This window comes from Cyphomyrmex costatus, unplaced genomic scaffold (genome assembly GCF_001594065.2).
Source record: "Cyphomyrmex costatus isolate MS0001 unplaced genomic scaffold, Ccosl1.0 scaffold8, whole genome shotgun sequence".
Classification (NCBI taxonomy): Eukaryota; Metazoa; Arthropoda; class Insecta; order Hymenoptera; family Formicidae; genus Cyphomyrmex; species Cyphomyrmex costatus.
In genome coordinates this window covers 1255581-1276283 of record NW_017280375.1, presented here as the reverse complement: position 1 = coordinate 1276283, position 20703 = coordinate 1255581, and the positions used below count along the sequence as shown (strand labels likewise).

At 31.2% G+C, this 20703-nt stretch overlaps 2 protein-coding genes across 9 annotated transcripts in view; one reads left to right on the top strand and one right to left on the bottom strand.

Annotated features, from left to right (window-relative positions):
• tho2 (THO complex subunit 2-like protein) overlaps positions 1-12352 on the top strand; it is a 13005-nt gene extending 653 nt beyond the window's left edge. The window contains exons 3-28 of one of the 7 annotated variants that reach the window (XM_018549314.1): positions 1285-1376; positions 1477-1590; positions 1957-2072; positions 2153-2283; positions 2446-2825; positions 3092-3270; positions 4119-4711; positions 4799-5033; positions 5118-5235; positions 5315-5477; positions 5571-5752; positions 5921-6205; positions 6315-6427; positions 6581-6776; positions 6932-7060; positions 7207-7335; positions 7469-7726; positions 7833-7984; positions 8193-8322; positions 8645-8750; positions 9099-9139; positions 9220-9330; positions 9430-9490; positions 9587-9648; positions 11537-11601; positions 12207-12352. In XM_018549314.1, the coding sequence (XP_018404816.1) occupies positions 1285-1376; positions 1477-1590; positions 1957-2072; positions 2153-2283; positions 2446-2825; positions 3092-3270; positions 4119-4711; positions 4799-5033; positions 5118-5235; positions 5315-5477; positions 5571-5752; positions 5921-6205; positions 6315-6427; positions 6581-6776; positions 6932-7060; positions 7207-7335; positions 7469-7726; positions 7833-7984; positions 8193-8322; positions 8645-8750; positions 9099-9139; positions 9220-9330; positions 9430-9490; positions 9587-9648; positions 11537-11601; positions 12207-12237 (4172 nt within the window). In that variant the 3' untranslated portion in view covers positions 12238-12352. The other 6 variants (XM_018549309.1, XM_018549310.1, XM_018549308.1 and 3 more) reach the window with 6 other exon arrangements.
• A 6-nt stretch (positions 12353-12358) lies between these two features.
• LOC108781361 (uveal autoantigen with coiled-coil domains and ankyrin repeats) lies at positions 12359-14820 on the bottom strand. Of its 2 annotated transcripts, XM_018549317.1 has the most exons (5): positions 14739-14820; positions 14389-14508; positions 13842-14280; positions 13202-13332; positions 12359-13021 (listed from the first exon to the last, which is right to left on the bottom strand). In XM_018549317.1, exons 1-5 carry the CDS (start codon positions 14771-14773, stop codon positions 12547-12549), a joined length of 1200 nt encoding a protein of 399 aa, XP_018404819.1. In that variant the 5' UTR covers positions 14774-14820; the 3' UTR covers positions 12359-12546. The 2 variants fall into 2 exon arrangements, with proteins under 2 accessions (XP_018404819.1, XP_018404818.1); XM_018549316.1 differs by having other exon boundaries at positions 13842-14508.
• Between the last annotated feature and the right edge of the window lie 5883 nt (positions 14821-20703).

Sequence of the window (20703 nt, the reverse complement as noted above, 5' to 3'; positions counted from 1 at the left end):
TATATATATATATATATATGATTTATATGTACTTTCGAACAGTAATGGCTGAAAATACCTGCAATTTTTGCTTTCTGTTTGAATCTCGTTGTTTTTCTGTTTAATTTATTTAATTATTGCATTTTCTATAGATTATTTATATATCTATAACATGACCAGATGTTCTATTTTTAGTGGGACAGTCCTGTTTTCAACGTAATCGTTTTACTGTCCTACTTAACGTCTCATAATATAAAAGAAAATAATTGTATTACTTTTTAAGAATAAATTATTATGTGATATTTATCTTCATTGCTTTTAAAACTTCTACTGATACTTTATATATATATATATATATATACACAAAAGCTATATGAAAGTGTTTGGCAAGTTATTTCCATGTCCAGATCCATTAGAATGCCAGTGTTTTATCAACATTGCAGTTCATTTCATCAGGACACACGCAGCAATCTGATATATTTATATTTATATCCATTTATGTTCTCCTCTATTGCATAACATAAAGTATCCTGCTTTGCTACAAAATATCTGGTTACATTAATTACACAGCACAATAAAACTTAATGCTTAATCTGGATATTAGATCATAGTGTTTTTTTATGTATATTAATGCTCCAAATCCAATATCTAAATTGCTCTATTAAGTCACAATTTTTTCAATGAAATATAGCATGATTTTCCAGTACTTTTACACAGCCATTTATAATTTGGTTTTTAATATGCAAGCTTATAAAGTTGGTATACAAGCTGGTTAAAACAGGTAGACAATCAAGCTATTTTCTGTTGATAATAAAAATTATGGCAAGATAGAACATTTGGATTCAGTTTTAAAGCATCAAATACACAATCATGGTTTAATACCCAGATAAAAAAAAATTTTATGTTATCTGTTATATAAAGTAATTATATATGATGACTTACATATTGATTAACATTACGATGATAAATTTTTTTATTTGTTTTCTTGCATTGAGATTTTGTAAAGGAAATAGAAATAAAGAGTATATGTTATTCAAGTTTTTATTTGTATTTAGTATTATTATTGTACATATATGTGGAACATCTTATACAATCTTATATTTCACAATGATGGATATTTTTCAACTAGAGACTCAGTTGACATACTGTAACTCATCATTCTTGTTATTTGCAATGTTAAACAAGAATGAAATAATCATGTTACACTGTATCAACCATGTCTCTTGCTTGAAAATGTCTTATATTATTTAATTGTATAATTGTGACATTGATTACAATAAAGGATTTTTATTGTTTCTTTTATAGAATGGAGACGCGGATTATACGAATTAATATCAAATGGAATCCATGGAAACGTAAAAAAGGACAATGTAATTCAAACATTAGGTGAACTTACGGTACGACATGATTCTTTTTATTACTTTAAACTTTGTGCAAAATTGTACCAAAATTAAACTGTATAGTAATGATATACTAATATGTATAATTTATTTGTAGAGTTTTGATGGTGCCATACCATCTGCAATAGTGGACATATTTACTTTAATTGATGCAGAAACGCATAATGAAGAAAGAAATAATTTTTATTATATTGTGAAAGAGTCTGAGAAGGTATAAAATATACAGTTATTTTTTTTTTATATATCAATATATTGTATTTTACACATTTTTATGAACCGATGATAGTATCTCTCTAGAATTGCCGAAGTATTAATTTAAGAATTTCCTATCTTTTTTTTGTTTTCGATTAATAGTATATTTTTTGTATTTTTTGTATTCGCATATTTTTAATATTCATTACTATGTATATTTAATACAAAAGAGAAATAAGAAAAAAGTTGAAATTATTAGTAGAGCCAGAATGGCCTATCGGTGATTCTAGTATTAAAATATCTGGAGTTACTAATTTTCATTTATTTTAATTAATTGAGCTCTAGTTCCAATATGTTACCTTAACCTTTTATTTATTCCCCACAGTTTTTGACCGATAGAATATTGAAAGAACGTTTAGAGATTGAAACTTTACAAGATGTAGGGACATTAAAAAATAAAAATTTTCAAACCAAATTTATAAAAGTAAAAACAAAGTTGTAGTGAGTATTTTTCCATCAATTTACACAAGGCTTATTTATAGAGTAAACAAGTTTCTTACAGCCTGCTCACCTTTTTACAGTTATAAACAAAGGAAATTTAACTTATTTCGTGAAGAGAGTGAGGGTTATTCCAAGCTCATTGTAGAATTAAATCAAGAGCGTCCTGACAGTGAAGTGGCCTCGACATTGGAAATTGTTAAATCCCTTATTGGTATGAATAATGTTTTATTGCAAGTACAAATGTCGCTTTTTTCAGAAGATCCATGTGTTGCAAGAGTTATTATATAAAAGTTTTAATAAGAACACAAACTTATGAGTAACTGAGTTAAAGGGAAAAAAATAATAGAAGTACAAGATGCTATTGTCCTTACAGGTTATTTCAATCTTGATCCTAATAGAGTACTCGACATCTTATTAGAAACCTTTGAAAATCGACCGCAAGACGATACTCTATTTATTCCCTTAATACGTTCATACATGAGCGATCAGCAGGTACTTTGTGAGGTGTTAGGATTCAAATATTGTTCCACCATAAATGCCACGCCGTTCTCGCTGCAAAAGGTTACCGCGCTAATGCTGCAGCATGGTGTGATTAAACTGGATGATATATTACCTTGGCTAGTGCCAGACGATAAAACTATCATATCAGATCATGAGCAGGTGATGAAGCAGGCCAAGGAATATGTACGGAAAATGAGCGTGATCTCAACAAAAGACAAAGAGGACGTTATAGAAGAGAAGGAAAGTGCACAAGTAATAAGCAAAAAGAAATTTTACCATATTTGACACAAATTCGAGTATAGTCAAAAAATTTAGTGAAGCGTGACCAGCGAAGGAATATATTTCTATTCAAAATTCATAATTGCAATTCAATTTTTTGATTAAACTTATGAAATTGTGTGCGAAAGAAATTGTACTCGAAAAAAATATCACTTTAAAGTCGTACATAAGATTTGATATTTTTTTAATAGTTACATGATTAATTAATTGTTCACATTTTGATCTCTTCCGTTTTAAAGGATAAATATGCGAGCAATCAAAAATTTGGATTATGTGAAGCGCTTTTGGAAGTTGGAGCTTGGGAAGTGGCACAAAGTTTATTCAATCGCTTGCCGGACTATTGTTTTACAGATCAACGTCCCATAGCTCTAGCATTGTGTAAAATGATTCAGGCTCTTGTTGAACCCGTATACAGAAAGTAAGTTATTAATGTATCTATTAGAGATGTGCGAATCAGAGTTTTTTTACGCTGAATAAAGTCGAATCGAATTTCATTGCTTTGTTTGAATCCAAATCAAACAAAATTGATAAAATTTTTTCCGAATTGAATTATAAATTCAATTAATTGAAATATTGAATCGTTGAAACATAATTTTTAATTGACATATTTATTAAGTTAAGTTTTAATATATAGATAGAGATAAAACAGAGTTTGTACCGAAAAAAAGACAAGAAAACCTGAAATTCTCATAGAATTTCTTTATTTAAAAAAAAATAAAATTTTCATGGGACTTTATTGATATACTCAGGGAAATTCTTAAAAGTTAATTTTTTAATAGTAATTAACATATATGACGCTCAATTGAATAAAACAAATTAATAAATATAAAAACCATTTACTTTATTAATATTGAAAATGATTATTAAACATTAGCAAAATCTAGCTTTTGCTCTTAGCCCCTCTATATTTATTAAAATTTGTTTCATTTTTTAATTTAAATTCTTTGACAAAATCATTTCTTTGATCTTTTTTTTTGATAATGCAATGGAATCTTTTCGCTGTAAAATGCGTGATCAAAAATTTCTCTACGATTTTTTTTTTACCGAGATATTTAACTTTTCATAAAATGCGAAAAAAACGCAAGTTTTTAAATTTTTGTAATGTACGGGGGGATGTAATGTATATATTGCTTATGTTAAGAAGGTAAGTTGTAATAGAATTACATATTATTGAACAAAAACCATGTGCTGCAAATAATAATAATGGAGATAATTATTATTATACTGTAATTATGGTCGCAAGTTTTCAACATTATTTTGTTCTAGACACTGTATTGTTTCTCCAAAATTGCCGGGTCGTAAAGTGTCTCCATTGAAGAGTTCTCTTTCTCCACCATCATTATGCAATCTAGAGGATATTCATGATTACTTGTTACCGATGCTGATTGTACTTGGGCCGAATCTGCACCACGATCCTATTCTAATGTACAAGGTGATGAGATTGTGTCACTCTGCTATCAAGCACTGTCCACTTGATGGGAGCAAGCAACCATTGAATAAGGACTGCAGTCTCTATTATGACGTTCTGACCATACTTGATGTCGCTCTGTTACCCTCCCTTTCCTTCATGGACTGCAACTGTTGTGTTGCTGAGGAATTGTGGAATATTCTCAAATATTATCCATATCAGAATCGCTATTGTCTATACGCGCGTTGGAAGAATGATACACTTTTACAACACGCCGCACTGTTGCGAAAACGTGCAGATGCTCAAAAAAAGATCAAGTCGATCATGAAACGCGTGAGCAAAGAAACGATCAAGCCAGTTGGTCGGTCAATAGGAAAACTTACACATTCTTCACCAGGTGTACTATTTGATTATGTTCTTATACAGATCCAGTTATATGATAACCTCATAGGTATGTATCGAATATACGCTTTTCGTTGTTATTTTAACATCATTTTTGCAAAGAAATAGCGTAACGTGCTCATCGTATTGGATGCAGGACCTGTGGTGGACTCTTTAAAATACTTGACAAATATTTCGTACGATGTTTTGGGATATTGTCTTGTAGAGGCATTAGCAGGTGCTGACAGAGATAGATTTAAACATGATGGCACTAGTATATCCTTATGGCTGCAATCTCTGGCTTCTTTTTGCGGAGCAATATTTAAGAAGTATAACATCGAATTAACAGGGTTGTTACAATATGTAGCGAATCAACTTAAAGCTCAAAAGAGGTACGTTCTCACGTAGATGAATTACAGTAAATCCAATTATCATCAATTATATATTAATCAATTTGCTTCAATATACCGCTCCAGCCTAGATTTATTAATATTAAAAGAAATAGTACAAAAAATGGCTGGTATCGAGGCCGCTGAAGAAATGACGTCTGATCAATTGGATGCTATGGCAGGCGGAGATCTATTAAAAAATGAGGTAAACTGTAGCATCGTATGGATTTGCAATATCAGAATTTTAATGCAGACAAATTAACACAAAAACTTTTTCTCTTAAGGCCGGTTACTTTAGTCAAGTTCGCAATACGAAAAAATCCTCGCAGCGTTTGAAGGAAACTCTTGCCGAACAAGATCTCGCGGTCGCTCTGTGCCTGTTAATGGCGCAACAGAAACATTGCGTTGTTTACAGAGAGACGGATAAATCTCATTTAAAACTCGTTGGTAAATAGAATTAATGGACAGCGATATAAAATTTTTTAAGATAACTTTTTTTTTCTATAGACATTTTTTCTTTTTTTTTTTTTTTTTTAATAGGCAAATTGTACGATCAATGCCAGGATACACTCGTGCAATTCGGGACTTTTTTGGGTTCAACTATGACAGTAGACGAGTATGTGGAGCGACTACCGTCGATTCATTCTATGCTTCAGGACAATCATATACATGCAGATGTCGCATTTTTTTTAGCACGGCCAATGTTTGCGCATGCTATAAATGTAAGCAAGTTTCTTATATTTGTACTCGAATCTTAATAATATTGTTTAAATATATACATCAGCCATTAATTTAGTTTAAAGATATTTAAATTTGCGTACGATTATGTACAATTTGTTGTTGAACGAGAATTTAGATTTTTCTATTTTCTTAAACTGATTTTTTTAAAGATAAAATATGACGCTCTTCGTAAAGCTGATCCGAATTACAAGAAAATGTCCACATCTATGAAACAATTAAAGTATGCGGAAGCTGCGCAAGCCGTTATGGCACCTGTCGCTCAGTCTGTCAGACCGTTACACCCTTTAAAAGTTTGGGAGGACATATCACCGCAATTCTTAGTTACGTTTTGGTCTTTGTCGATGTATGATTTATACGTGCCGATGGAAAGCTATCAAAGGGAAATCAGCAAGTTGAAGCAACTTGCAGTTCAAACCGTTGATTCCAAAGATATGGTACGCGAATATTGTATATTTATTATTATTGATTACAGTGCTATGATTGAATCATTTATTTTAAACTTAAAAATATTCTTCTCTGATTTAAAATAATGCTGATTTTTAGAATGTAAGTAAAGGAAAGAAGGAACAAGAAAGATATACCACTCTTATTGAGAAGTTGCAAGATGAAAAAAAGAAGCAAGAAGAACATGTTGAAAAAGTTTTTGCGTACCTGAGGTAAAATACCTCGTTATGTGTGTGTGTGTGTGTGTGTGTGTGTGTGTGTGTTGTCTTATAACATATAAATATATTATTTTAATATTATTTTTGTAATTGTATAATGTAGCAATTCAGTACTTTAATATTGATATATTTCTAACTGACTTGTAGACAAGAAAAGGATACATGGTTTTTGTCACGAAGCGCTAAATCTGCGAAAAACGAGACGATAACACAGTTTTTACAGTTGTGTTTATTTCCGCGGTGCACGTTCACAACTGTAGACGCCATGTACTGTGCAAAATTTGTACATACCATCCATTCTCTGAAGACTGCAAATTTTTCAACTTTGCTTTGTTACGATCGTGTAAGGAAGTCCTCTCTAGTATTCGTGTTATTGTAGATAATTAAAGAGTAGCATATTAATTTATTACATAGTTACTTTTATTTGTTCAAATTTGTTATACAATCAATGTATAACTTTATTGTAACTATTTTTATGATAAAATTGGTTTCTTTCAGCTTTTCTGTGATATTACATATTCAGTCACTTCATGCACAGAGAATGAAGCAAATCGATATGGCAGATTTTTATGCGCCATGCTGGAAACTGTGATGAGATGGCATTCCGAAAAAACCATATTTGATAAGGTAAGTTACGATTTATATAACACAATAATTCTCAAAATGTTTAGAAAAGAACGACTTTAGAAAATATATTTATGCTTTTGTGTTATTATTTTGGTACTCTTATTTAAACTGAATATATATTAGTAAATATCTTCTGCCATATATAGGAATGCAGTAATTATCCTGGTTTCGTGACCAAGTTTCGTGTGAGTAATCAATTTTCCGAAGCAAATGATATGGTTGGATTTGAAAATTATAGACACGTGTGTCACAAGTGGCACTATAAGATCACAAAGGTATTTATATATATGTGATTTTATGAATAATATTCTATATTACATACATATATTTGAATATATATGTGATGTACTATATACATAATACCGAAAATAAATTCTTGTGATTAAATTAATTAATTTTCTTTGATAGGCTATTGTAGTGTGTCTAGATTCTAAGGATTATGTGCAAATAAGGAATTCTTTGATAATATTGATCAAAATATTGCCTCATTTTCCTGTCCTGGCGAAACTCTCTCAGATCCTCGAACGTAAAGTAGAGAAAGTAAGAGAGGAAGAACGTGGCCAACGTCAAGATTTGCACGTCCTAGCTACATCTTATAGTGGACAGCTGAAAGCTAAAACTCCCAGTATGATCCGTGAATCAGATTTTCACCATGTAGGCGATAAGGTAATAAAACAATTTATATATATAAAATCAATATAAATTTTTATAAACCAAAAAGATACATTTCAAAAGTGTTTGAGAGAAAATATTATTATATTCATTTGTATAGGCTGCCAAGACACAAGACGCAACGAATAATGAACCGAGTGAAAAGGTCAGCAATGGAGTAACGGTAAAAGAAAATAATAATGGAGACACTCGGCCGGGAAAAGAAAACAAGGAGCAACGAGAAAAACGAAGTTCCTCCAGTCAAACGCATCAGTGAGCAATAAATTTTAAAACATTTATATACATTTACCCTACATCGTATTATTGAAATTACTTGTTAGAACTTATATCTTTTTCATTTTTATATATTTTTTAAATAAATTATATGATAATTTAATAAAAGGTATAAGGACATAATAATTAATTTTAAAATTTATGTATTAAAAATCTTTTATTAATTCGATATTAATTCTTTAAGTAGTGAAACCTCCGAAAAGTTTAGAAAGAAAGAAGACAGTAAAGATATTTCAGAAATAAAAGAAAAATATGTTAAAAAAGATGAAATAAAAGATGATGAGGGATTAGATAAAAAGGATCGCAAATATTACAAGGTAACAATTATGTTAAAATTTTGTTTTTTACGTAAAGTTTATCAAAACGAAAAAAAAATAGATTGTAATTTAATAGAAAATGTAATTTTAAACAAAAAGTTTCATTAAGTATAAAAGTTTTATATAAAATTAGTATTAAAAAATTTTGTGTACTATGTCGTGGTAACTGAAATTTCTAAATTATGTGTATGTTATTATCTCATAATTTTTGTCTCATAATCGATATTTGGAATAAAAAACTATTAATATACTGTAATGATACATGAATATTATACATTGATATATCACAATTATACATGCAAGTGAAAATTTTATATTTTAGGAAGAGCACTATTATAGCAGTAGTGTAGACAATTTAGACCGAGATCTTTCAAGTGTGTCAAATAGCAGTGCTAGTTCGGGTCCCATACAAGAAGGTCCTGAAAGAGGTTTGTACTACAATATAATCAAATTATACTAGAACCTCAAAATAGCGTGCAATTTTTTCTTCCGCGCTATGAGCAGCAGGAGTGGGAAATAGCAGTAGTCATTAAAATTTTGAATTTCATTGGTTTAAGTGAAGTACGGATAATCTCATTATAGTGTTCAGACTCCTGAATCGCGCGCTATTACGAGTTTTCGATGAAAATATTAAATATATATTAGATTAATTATATAATACGTACATTAAAGTTTTTGTAAAAATGATATCAAATTGTATATAATATACTATTATAAATATTTTTGAAAAACATTTCTTATTCCTCCTATCTGTTTTAATATAAATTTTTATTCAGTTTCAGATGTAAAAAGAAGAAAAATAGAGAGCGCCCAGAAGGTATCTACATATATTTTATATTAAGTGTTTTTATCTTTTTTCACTTTTTCTCTTTGCATAAATATTTTTATATTCAGCAGGAAGCAAGACGCGCAGATGCTGTGCTTGAAAAGAAAGAACGTTCCAGTAAAGGAAAAGCACGTGACGAACAGAAAGAACTGCGTAGAGAAAAGAAACAGGGACGAAAAAGGGTAATGATACTTCTATTTAATTATCGCGTACAATCATATATACGCAATTAAAAAAATATATTAAATTACGTACTAAACAACTAATTGATCAATTGATAGGATCGGACAGAGGAATCCATAGCAACTACTGAGCAAAAACGGAGAAAAGATGATGAAAGAGGTTTGTAAATGCATTTTCATTGTGATTACAAAAAATATGGACTTATCAACGAATATTTATAATTGAAATATATATATTACTTTGCACTTGTTATAGCCAAAAATATGCATCAAAACGGTGACATTCCTGAACATAGAGAAAAGCATCATTACAGTAAGGTTAGTAATATTTTAGCAGTATTTTTTATGTTATTTTGAGATTAATAGTACTACCCTGAGTACTCATCTCAGTCATATTGAATCATAATATCATAAACGAGAAATGACACGTTGATTTTTCTTGCATGCTATTTGTAAAAAACAATTTGGATAAAACGGAATAATGAGATCGCTGTAAAATATTTGTAAAAATAGGCTAAGACTATCCTTATCTTTCCTAACAGCAAATAATTAAAAAACGTTTGTGAAATGAAAATAGACTATGCGTGCGTTATTGAGTAAAAACTAGTAAACGCACTTTATCTTTACTAACTATTAATAGGGATAGTGATAGTCTCGGCCAATTTTTACAAATGTTTTACTGCGATCTCGTTCCATTTTATCCAATTGTCTTCATTTATTAATGACACGCAAGGAAAATCAACGTGTCGCTTATGACATATTTCTCACTTATAACGTCACAATTCAATATGGTTGAAGTGAGTACTTAGGAGCTTTAGGGCTGTGCACAATGAAAGGAATAAGGAACAGAGAACAAAAATTTCAATCATCAGAAATGTGATTTCTACAGTACGTGGTTTTTCGTAGGTTGAAATTCTTATTCTCTGTTTCCTATTCTTTTCATTATGCCCAGCTTTATAAGGAATTTCATAAACTTCTATGGCTGCGATTCGTTGCACAAATAAAGTATCATTTTATCTTTGTTGTTCGCAGAATGTTAAACAAGGATAAAATGATACATCGTGCGCATTATGCATGCAACTACACGGAACGCAAGCCATATTACACTAGACTGCTAACTCTGTCCCTTTAACTGCTGCCACCGACGATACTATTAAAGACGGCCGGTCTTACGGAAGTTTGCGTGATTTATTATAAAATTTAAGTGATTAAGGCCCAGTTTTACAACTTATAGTTAGCTTATTCCTTATCTCTTTCTAATTTTAAAATTGGAATGAGATGTAAAACAAAAATTGAACCTCGGTTAAGAGTTTCTTTCAATAAACTTCGGTGAGATTACATGGAGCGTGTTCAGCGGACTCGTATAACAATCGGTTAGCTTAACCTTTCTAGGGAAAGAAACCCAAAAAATAAAAAATTGATAATGTAGTACTAATTTTACGATTTAATAGTTTATAATGTATGTAAAACTCAATACTCGATTTTCAATTAAAAGTGTGATTTTAATGGTATCGTCCGAGTTTGGTTATCAATAGAGATGATAGAGAACTAGAGAAAAAGATCTCGAATAATATCTGCGATCCAATTTAATTTCATTTTTCTGAATTCTTATTTTAGGATACATATACAATTTTTATTATTTTATACATATGTAATTTTTAATTATTTTATATAATGTGCTTTAACATTCACTATATCGTTTACTACATTATTTTTTGAGATACATAAGCTACATGGAATAGAAATCCTTAGTTATACGAAATGTAGCATATGCAAATGGCCAACTATATGAAAACGTTTAGTAAATGCTAATATATTTGAAAATTTTTTAAACATGTAGAAAAATATTATATATATATATATATATTTGTAATTCTACATGTTGTGAAATACACATATTTATAATTGTTTTACTTTAGTAAAATTTGTTATACATTGTACATCATAAGATTTCTGACATAGAAATTGTAATTATATTTTGTAGTGCTGGCTTTTGTTAAACAAAAAATCAAATTATTTTCTTAATAATTTTCTATTACTTCATAGTTGATAAAGATGTCTACTTCGAGTACATTAAAAGGACGAAATGGACGACAATAGCAAAAAAGACAAGAAAGTATAGATGAAAATTGTCCCTTCCCCCTTCCTCTTATCAGTCACAAGAAATCATGGCATTCCGGAGACTTACTCAAGAATATATTTTCAGGAAAAATCTCCATACACAAAGGATCGTCCTCATGAACGCGAAGGACGCGAAAGCCGTGATAAACAATATCCTTTTTTATACACCAAAATTTAACTAAGTATAAATATTATTCTTGTTATTATTACAAATAATGTTTTCTTTATTTACAACTATTTGATTTTATACAATAATGTTACATAATATTCTTGATGTAGTAGAATAATGTTACAAAATATTTGTAATACTTAGCATGATATGGCAGTATATTGTAGCTAATTAAGTATTAAAATAGCTTATGTACTATTTACACAGAATGAATCGTACAATTATTGAGTAAGGTAATAGTTTTTTTATATATTTTTTTATTTTAATAAATAAATTTTGCTAGTATGTCTATTGACGTAGTCAGCGAATATAAAAATGATATTCATGAATTGTATATTTTTTTTATAAATGAACGTATGACAGTAATATTTAACACTTAATAACATTACTCAAACATATTTGTTATAGTATTTTATTTTATGAAATTTGTAACATTTATGTCTTAAATTTTCTAACACAAAATATATTGTTTTTTATAACTATAATTTTTATTTTTTTTTTAAATCCTTAACTGCTCAATAACTGTTTGATTTATCCTATGTACAAAAAGTACAAGTGTTTAGTATGATCCTTAATTCAAGTGCACTAGAAGGAGTTCAGATCCAAAACGAAGATGATGTACAACTGAAAGGAGCTCGACTTAACATTTTCTATGCTATGTTTGATGTTGCATGTAATGAATGTAGAATTCAAAATAAAGCAAAAGGATAATCGGTAATTTGTATATTATGTTTTAACATCCAATTTCATAAAATAAATTAAAATTAATAAATCTAAATGTCCAATACTTTTTAATGTATGTTTTAATTCAGTCTTTTAAGACTGAAGAAACCATAACCTTTGCATGTGCGTCAAGTGTAATTTGCAAGCTTGATTATTGTGCATGCGATAACGATAATAAATAATATTTTGGAATGTCTTATTTGCTACGAAGAGGTGTTGACGAAAGTACAGAAATACTGATCGGCTTTGGAACTCTCTTCTTCCAACCGCTTTAGCCGCGTCTTAGCGTCCTGAAGAATATCGTCGGTAGAACTATTCTCACTGACAATTGCGGTGGTAATTTGAGTCACAGAAACGGGCGTTTTGATCGGTTGTAATAAACGAATTTCCTCCAATTGGTGTGATAACTGGACGCTGCGCTGCGTAATCTGTTCTATCATTGATCGTTGCACTTCCACGAGATTTGTTAGCTTCAATTTTTCCCTTTGTAGAATTCTGCATTTGTCCATTATGGTACGACTCTCCCTATCAGTTTGTACATGAATATCCCTGAAATTGCTTTGAGCGCATTGATTTGATGTACCTTGTGACATTTCCTTTTGCATTTTAACGAGCTCTCGTTGCAGTTTCTTCAAGCCATTCTCGAATTTCTTGTAACTATCTCGTTCTCTCTGCAATCTACACAAAAGTTACTTTAATTTATTTTAAATAAAAAGATTTAAGAGATAAAAGTATATGAGTAAAATAAAAAACTAGAATAAAAAAATTATAAAAATTAAGAATTGTTATTGTTTAATTGCCTACTAAATACTTCTAATATTTCTAAAAATGATCTGTTTTCTTGCTTTCATTAAATACCTATTAGCTTCTTGTGTTAAGAAATTTTGTTTCATGGATAGTTCCATTTCCTTTTGCAGGATACATTGTGCATTGCTGTTTTTCTTTTCATTCAGTTCTTTTTCTTTCAGGGTTAAAGATTGCATTAAATTCTATATACAGAAAGAAAAGCAAACATATATATGTGTGTAAAATAAAGAATGCTTTTCAGCAAGAGACACAGATAATACAATAAACTATTATATTTGTTTAACAATATTAAATATAACAATAAAATATTTCACTGTATTACATTGTCATCTATGTCTCTTGTTGGGAAGCATCCAAAGTAATATACAATATTTAAATTATTTCCTCAGAATTTGATTTTTTCTAAATGAAAACTTATATGTTGACCTTTAATAATAAAAAAAGAATCCTTTATCCACTATAAAATTTATTATTAAGAAATAATTCATGCAATAATAATTAACCTTTTAAGGACTGACGTGTTTTTGATTGACTTTTTTATTTTAAGGACTAGAACTTTTTTGTCAATATCACCCATGATATTGAGTGATGAAAAGGATAGCATCACTGTTGAATTCTTAAAGAGGCCTCCAATACTTCAAAGGTTAATAAAACATATTGTACAAAACATACAAGTGGTTAAGGACATTACCTGAGCTTCTTCCACTTTTGCATTCAATGAACCAAGTTGATGCTTTATAACTGTGGCTTGCTGCTTCAATTTGCTTTCCTTTGTCTTTAACTCGTCATCATATAGTTGTTTCTGTTGCATAATTTTTTTCCTCATTGCCTCTATTTTTGTTGTGTCTAAAAGATTTGCTTCCAAAGTTAAATTAGCTTGTGTCTCTCTGTCATACATAGTCCTTGCAGTTGATGACTGAGTGTTAGCAACAAGCGAGGCTATTGAGCTCAGGATGGATAATAATAATGGTGTTTCACTATTCATATAATTTGATATAATATATTGGCCTTCGGAACTGTTAGGATGAATACCTAAAGTTTCCAGAGTGTGTGCTATATAATCACTTTGCAACTTATTATGCCCACTGCCACCGCCTCTGTCATCCTTGTCAAAGGAACACTGTGGCGCACTATTGCAAAAGTTTACTAAAAGTGGAACTTCGCTAGCAAATATCGACAGGGTGAAGGAGTAATTGTGACTAAACAGATACTCGGCTATTAACATATCATAAACGTACTGTTTCGCTGATCTTGCCTCTATATTCTTACACAGCCTCAGATCCTTGCGCTTCAAAGCGTTCACCAAGTTCTGCCGCAGATGTGTCCTGATATTAGATACAATCCCACACTTTTCAAACCTATGAAGATACAGTAGCTGCCTTACTGGATGCAATAATAAATGAAAATATAGATTCATTCACATTATAAGTTAGAGCTACATAAACTGTGACTTATACACCATTTTAAACTATTGTGAGAATCCTCAACGTAAACATTTTGAAAAATGGAAGTAGAAAACCTCAACAAAAATTTTTTATTTTACCACAAAACCGAATATGACATTGTGTAGACTGTTTTATATACTTACCATGTATATACGGTGGAATAATAATCACTATTCATGTTGAATCAAAAAGTATATTTTGCCGTTATATTTACTTCTTGAACCCAGGGGTCTACAAACTCAATATGTGATATATACAAGGACATTAGAACCAGTGCCACCCGTAGACATAGGGGTGAACTAATTTTAATGGCGTCGTTTAATGCCAACTTTTTAATCATTTTATTTTTTTTTGTGGAACATACTATCAAAGCATAACTATTGCGTCACTCTATCTTTGTTTTAATAGCCTCTTTCATCAACTTCTGATTAAATTAATGGACGATTAACTCGCAAAAATGCCAACAGAAGTTTAATATATCAGTAAATACGTCTTCTCTCTCATCCTCTTTCGAGATAAACTTGTTTAGTTCTCACGTTGGCAATCGTGATGACTAAGTTAACTATCGATTAGCATTAATTAATCGGAATTGGTGAAAGAGGCCCTAAGCTTAATAAAGATAGAATAATGTAATATATATTTCTGACAACGCGTTCCTCATATGCAACATTCTAAAATAATTTTTTAAAGAATTATACATAATACGTTTTCTTATTTAATTCTTTTTAAATTTAAATATACATTTCGATATGTATATATAAAATTTTATTCTTTGATGATAAAAATATTTAAGAAACTTATAGAATTAAAAAACACATCAATAAAATTAATATCAATTAATTTTATTAAATAATTATAATAGAAAATTACAATTAGTAAATCTCATATAATACTAAAACTATAGTATCTATGTATAGATATGTATTTTTTAATGTAATACAATATTATTCCTACAATAAAGTTAAAACATAGCACATGTGAAATATTTAATTTCTTTTGCTGTGCTTTTTTAAAATAATCTTCTGCAATTTTTATTAATACGTCTGAAAATCAATCGAAAGTGAAAATATAACAAACTTCAAAAATATATCAACGTTTTCTTCATCAATATTGAATGAGTACATTCTGCAAACTTAAAATCAACTTTCTGCATTACAGCTTATTTAATATAATTTGAATAACAATTTTGATAACATTACGCGCGCGCAATAATAATTCGAGCAGTGAGAAACAAAATATAGAAATAAAAATAATAGAAATTAAGAATATAAAAATAAAAATGAAATAAAACAGAAGTATAGGTATAGTTATTGTAAGCAAAGCACGCAAATTTCGAGAAAGAGAATGAGAGAGAAGGGGGGAAGAGACTATAAGAGAACCAATATATAGAGAGCGGGCAAAATAGATTCATTAGCACGACGCTGCTGCAGCTGTGGCCGAAGCGAAACCTCCGGTCCTGTATTCTCTGCTTAGTGGTTTCCGCCGAGTAATTATTGCCTAAAACCAATGTTGCCCGAAACGCTCCCTCCCTCTCTCTTATTTTCTTGCTCTCTCGTTCTGAAGGGGCGATGAAGATTCGCCGCTGAAAGGCTGCCGGGGAATATTTAAAACGACAACAAAGAACATCAATTTTCCCCCGTTTCACGAGCGATGAGCTGGTTAACTTTTCTTTACATAAATTTAGGCCTCAAATCCGATTCTCTCTTATTTTTATTGCAATACGATATTTATTTATTAATTAAAACTATTATGGCTCGGTGATAAAAATTAGGAGAATACATTTTTAAGAATAATAACGTGTGTGTAAAATCGCTCTTCCTTCCTGCTTTATTTTGCGAACAATAGCTCATTGTAAGGCTCTTTTATTTCTTTTTCCTTATTTTTCTGTTTATTATATCGTGTTCCGTCAGTAATAAAACGCAAATTCGAGAATAACCTCAATTCAACTTCATAGTACAAATCGTACACACGACTAATTATGCTACACACTTGAGTAAACGCGTCTAAAAGTTAACAACGCCGAGCGGACAAGCCCGGGGGACAGAGCGAGTTGTTGGGAGGAAGGCCTCGCTACTCTCCCTCGTTCACGGTACTTTGGTCGACGGTCAACCTATAGGCGTGCCGTTACGTGTGCGATTCGCGCGCGTTGCGGCTAGCTGATTAATTAGAACCTCTACCTTTGCACACTCCCTTCTCGTTCTCCCATCCCCATCGTCAAGGGAAACTCGATGTAATTACGGGCATCGGGTGCGCGCGGCGTAGCTCCGTGGTTGTGCGTGGGGGCGGGGGTGGCACCGAAAAGCACAGTAGTTCACGTAGCGCGGTTATACTGGTGCGGACGGACGGACGGATGGAGTATATATGGTTGGGATGGATGCTCTGGTTAGGATGGTTAGGTCGGGAAAAGCCGACAGCGCGGCGATGAGGCCGGAGAAGGCAGTGGAGTTCAACAAACTGGATTCATTACACCGCGGAAAGAGGTGTAGCAGCGACGGGAGTGGCGGAAAGGAACGCGGAAAACCGGCGGGGCGGGCGGGAGGGTAGAGGGACGGGGTGGTAGCGCGCGTCACAGCGTACCGCCACCGGCCACGGACGTAAAGAGGTGAACTCTTCCGCGGCAATTTGAAGGGACCGCTATACCTAATCCTCTTTCATCAATCCTTCCCGTTAATTTTATATGAAAGTGAATCCTCTCTATGTTTTCAAATTACTATAAGAACGGAATATTTTCATCTTAGAAAGTTATTGAAGACTCTTGATGCAAATATGCGAGATACTTATGTCCGATGATAGATATTAAAAAGTTTGCTTTGCTTTATTATTTATTTCTTTTTGAGTATAATATATGATGTATATACACACAATAATGTGTGTTTGAAAGTAATCGTTAATTTTTTTAAGACTCGAAAGTACAATATACACATATTTCTTGCAAAAAGTAAAGACTGATATAAAAAAATTATCCAATATTTTGGTATAACACCTACACTTTGCGATTACACACACACACACACATTGAACACAAAAATCTAAAATAATTTATGAAAAGATCTCATTTTGTCAAATTAAATTGACTCCAATTGAAATATCTTTATACGACATTGCAGATATTTCAATTGGAATAAATTTAATTCGACGTGATATCGTCGGATATTGCGCGAAAGAAGAAAACAGGCAGTAAATTTCCTCTACGAGGAATTTCTTAACCACAAACATCCTGAGTCTTATCAGGAAGATTTCCGGTTGATTTCTTACTCATTAGGCTGGCCGACACACGCAGCCGTTGCCTATCCATTTAAAATGTCGATCTCCCTTCCCCTCAACTCCTCGATCGATCATCGCCTCCCTGCCTCTCGCTCTTTGCCGTTTTTCTCCTCGAGTTCAACCCTTCTGCTTCCCTTATTCGCATCTCTTTCCTCTCTCGGTATTTATTACGATTTCAGAGTAAACGTTTATTCTCGATTTTCTGCGAAAATCACTTTAAAAAATCGTCTTTCGTTGTTTAGGTATCTCTATATATATATTATATTTTTGCTACTTTTCAGAATAATCAAATAAAGATTTGAGATACAATTTATAAAAATTGGTAAATATATTTAAATGTAAAAATATAATTATTGAGATATTGTAATTGAATAATCAAGAATAGTATTATACGATTGTTAATTATTAACTTAAATCGTCGTTTCAATCATTTGGAAAATTGCAAAATTTCACTGTCATCTGTCGACATAAATTATTAATACGATAAGTGAATTATATTATTTTACTTACAGATCATAAAACTGTAATGTTAATTTTGCTTAAAGTTATTAAATTGGTGTTCCTAAAACATGCCTGTTTTTAAATAAAATCGCGTGTAATTTTCATTTTAACAACTTCAGAACACCATTATCTTAGATGATAAAGATAAGTAAATATCAGTAATTTAAAAATTCAATCGTTTTTACATTTAAGATTCATCTAATAAATTTCAGCATGAAGTAGAATTCAATTGTTAGCGAAAGTCATTAAACGAGTTTCTGAAAAAAAGAAACTAATTGCGAAGAATCGTGATGAGAATGCCTATATACGAGATTGCATACAATGCGGGCCTTTTTCTGCCACGCTTACGCCGATGACGATAGTCGTTGCAGATCCGCTTTAAGTGATTACTGTATTTCCATACGCGAGCAGAACGCTGAAGAACGGAAACAATGTATTCCCGGAACAAGTGGCTTGGATATCGCGCATTGTGCTTCGGATATCGCGGCGATTCGCTAAACAAAACGGCTATTGGTTCGCCACTCCTCTCTCTACTCTCCCTAACCACACGGCGTCTTCCCTATATCGAGAGGAGAAAGAGACGCGGCGCGGCCCCTCCCGTATCCGTTTCTTCCGCTAACGTTACGGGAGGAATGAATGGCATTCGTTAATACGCGGGAAATAACGATGCAATGCGATATATTGCGATGTGATACGCTCTGCGTTTTCACGATGGTGAACCGTAAAGCTCGCGTATCGCTGTGAATTGAAATCGCATTACAAGTCAGAATCATTCGAATCGTATTGGAGTTGTAATTTCCATATATTACAACATTGATTGCACAGTTAGGCATACAAAACTAGACTTTTTTGGGGATAAATGAAGTGTTTTGCGATAAATTTTTGTTTGCTGAAAATGAATCTGGCTGCGAAATTGGCCTAACACGTCAGGTTTTCGAGAAAATTTAGATTAAATGTGCAAAAATCGGCGAAAATTTGTTTCAATTTCGTTACACGCCATATTTTAAAGTACAATTTATATGTATATCATACATATACATATAAATATTGAATTTATATTCATCACGGTTTAATATTATTGTAATATATGTACTATTAATTACAGATTCCATGTGTATACATATACATGTACATATAATTACGTTTTTCAATACTTTTACTGGACAGGAACGTAACGACGCATTTTAGTACTTTAATTCTATTTCGTGAAATTGTTTATTTCTTACTGTTATAATTCGTGTATTTACAATTTTATACATTTATAAACATTCTGTATATACTACTCAACAAAAAATAGAGAACACTTTCGAAACTCTCGAAATTGCATAATTTTCAGATCACCGAAACACGGTGAAAAATTATTGCAGACAAAACAATAAAAATGCATTTTAAAACTTGAAACATTATACGTATGACGCTTGAAAAATGTTCGATGTATCATAATGATGTGACTATTCAATATCCGATGAGTCACTTGTAATGACAATAATTTTTTTTAAAATCAACAACGATACATATTAAAAATTTGACAATTTCTCTTTAGATTGCATTTGGTGAGTTACCGCAATTCTCCAAATGTTATACTGCAAGCCGGACTCTGTAATCTGTATACGTACTTTTAGTTGCATGCACATGCGCGTTGCGCTATGACCACAATATTTCGAAATTTAAAACAAGTGCAACACATAACATTGTCAGTTATGTCAACAATGCAATTCTGCGAATCTGTTTAAAATTAATTATATATTCTCACAAAATTAATCACATATTCTCTGCATTAAAATTAACAAATTCTTTATTAAATCAGTGAATTTGTATTTTTAAAACAGTAAATTCGTTTTTAAGGCAGAAGTTTTAAAACAGAGAAGATTTGTTATTTAAAATTTATATATGGATAATATATTTTATATGGATTAAAGTTTTAAATCCAACATTTCTTTAAAAAATAGACGCATAACTATGTATAAACACAACTCCGTCGTTATTATCTAAATTCTTATAAATTTTGCGAAATGTTACGAGTAGATATATACTTCATAATGTATTACTTAATTTAATTCGTTAATTAAAATTAATGATGTTACTTTATGATTTGAATAATAAATAAATCTATAGTGAATCTCGTGTTTCCGATTTATGCTTCTTTTAACATAAAAGTCGTAAAAGATAAAATTTGCTATATAAAGCTTCCGTAAAGAAATCTAAATTACCAGATGAGCTTCGTAGTATAAACTTCCTAATGCGGCCGTGTGGCGCGTCGACCGCTGTTAAATACAACAAAAAACATGTTTTCACATGTGGGCACTGAATGTTACTCTCCGCTGCACTCAGCTGTATCCAAGT

Coding starts and splice junctions, on each gene's coding strand:
- LOC108781361 (XM_018549316.1), bottom strand. CDS start 14,773: ATGAATAGTGATTATTATTCCACCGTATATACATG. Junction 14,509..14,738: donor TATTCCACCGTATATACATG/GTAAGTATATAA, acceptor GTATCTTCATAG/GTTTGAAAAGTGTGGGATTG. Junction 13,022..13,201: donor TTAACACAAGAAGCTAATAG/GTATTTAATGAA, acceptor ACTTTTGTGTAG/ATTGCAGAGAGAACGAGATA.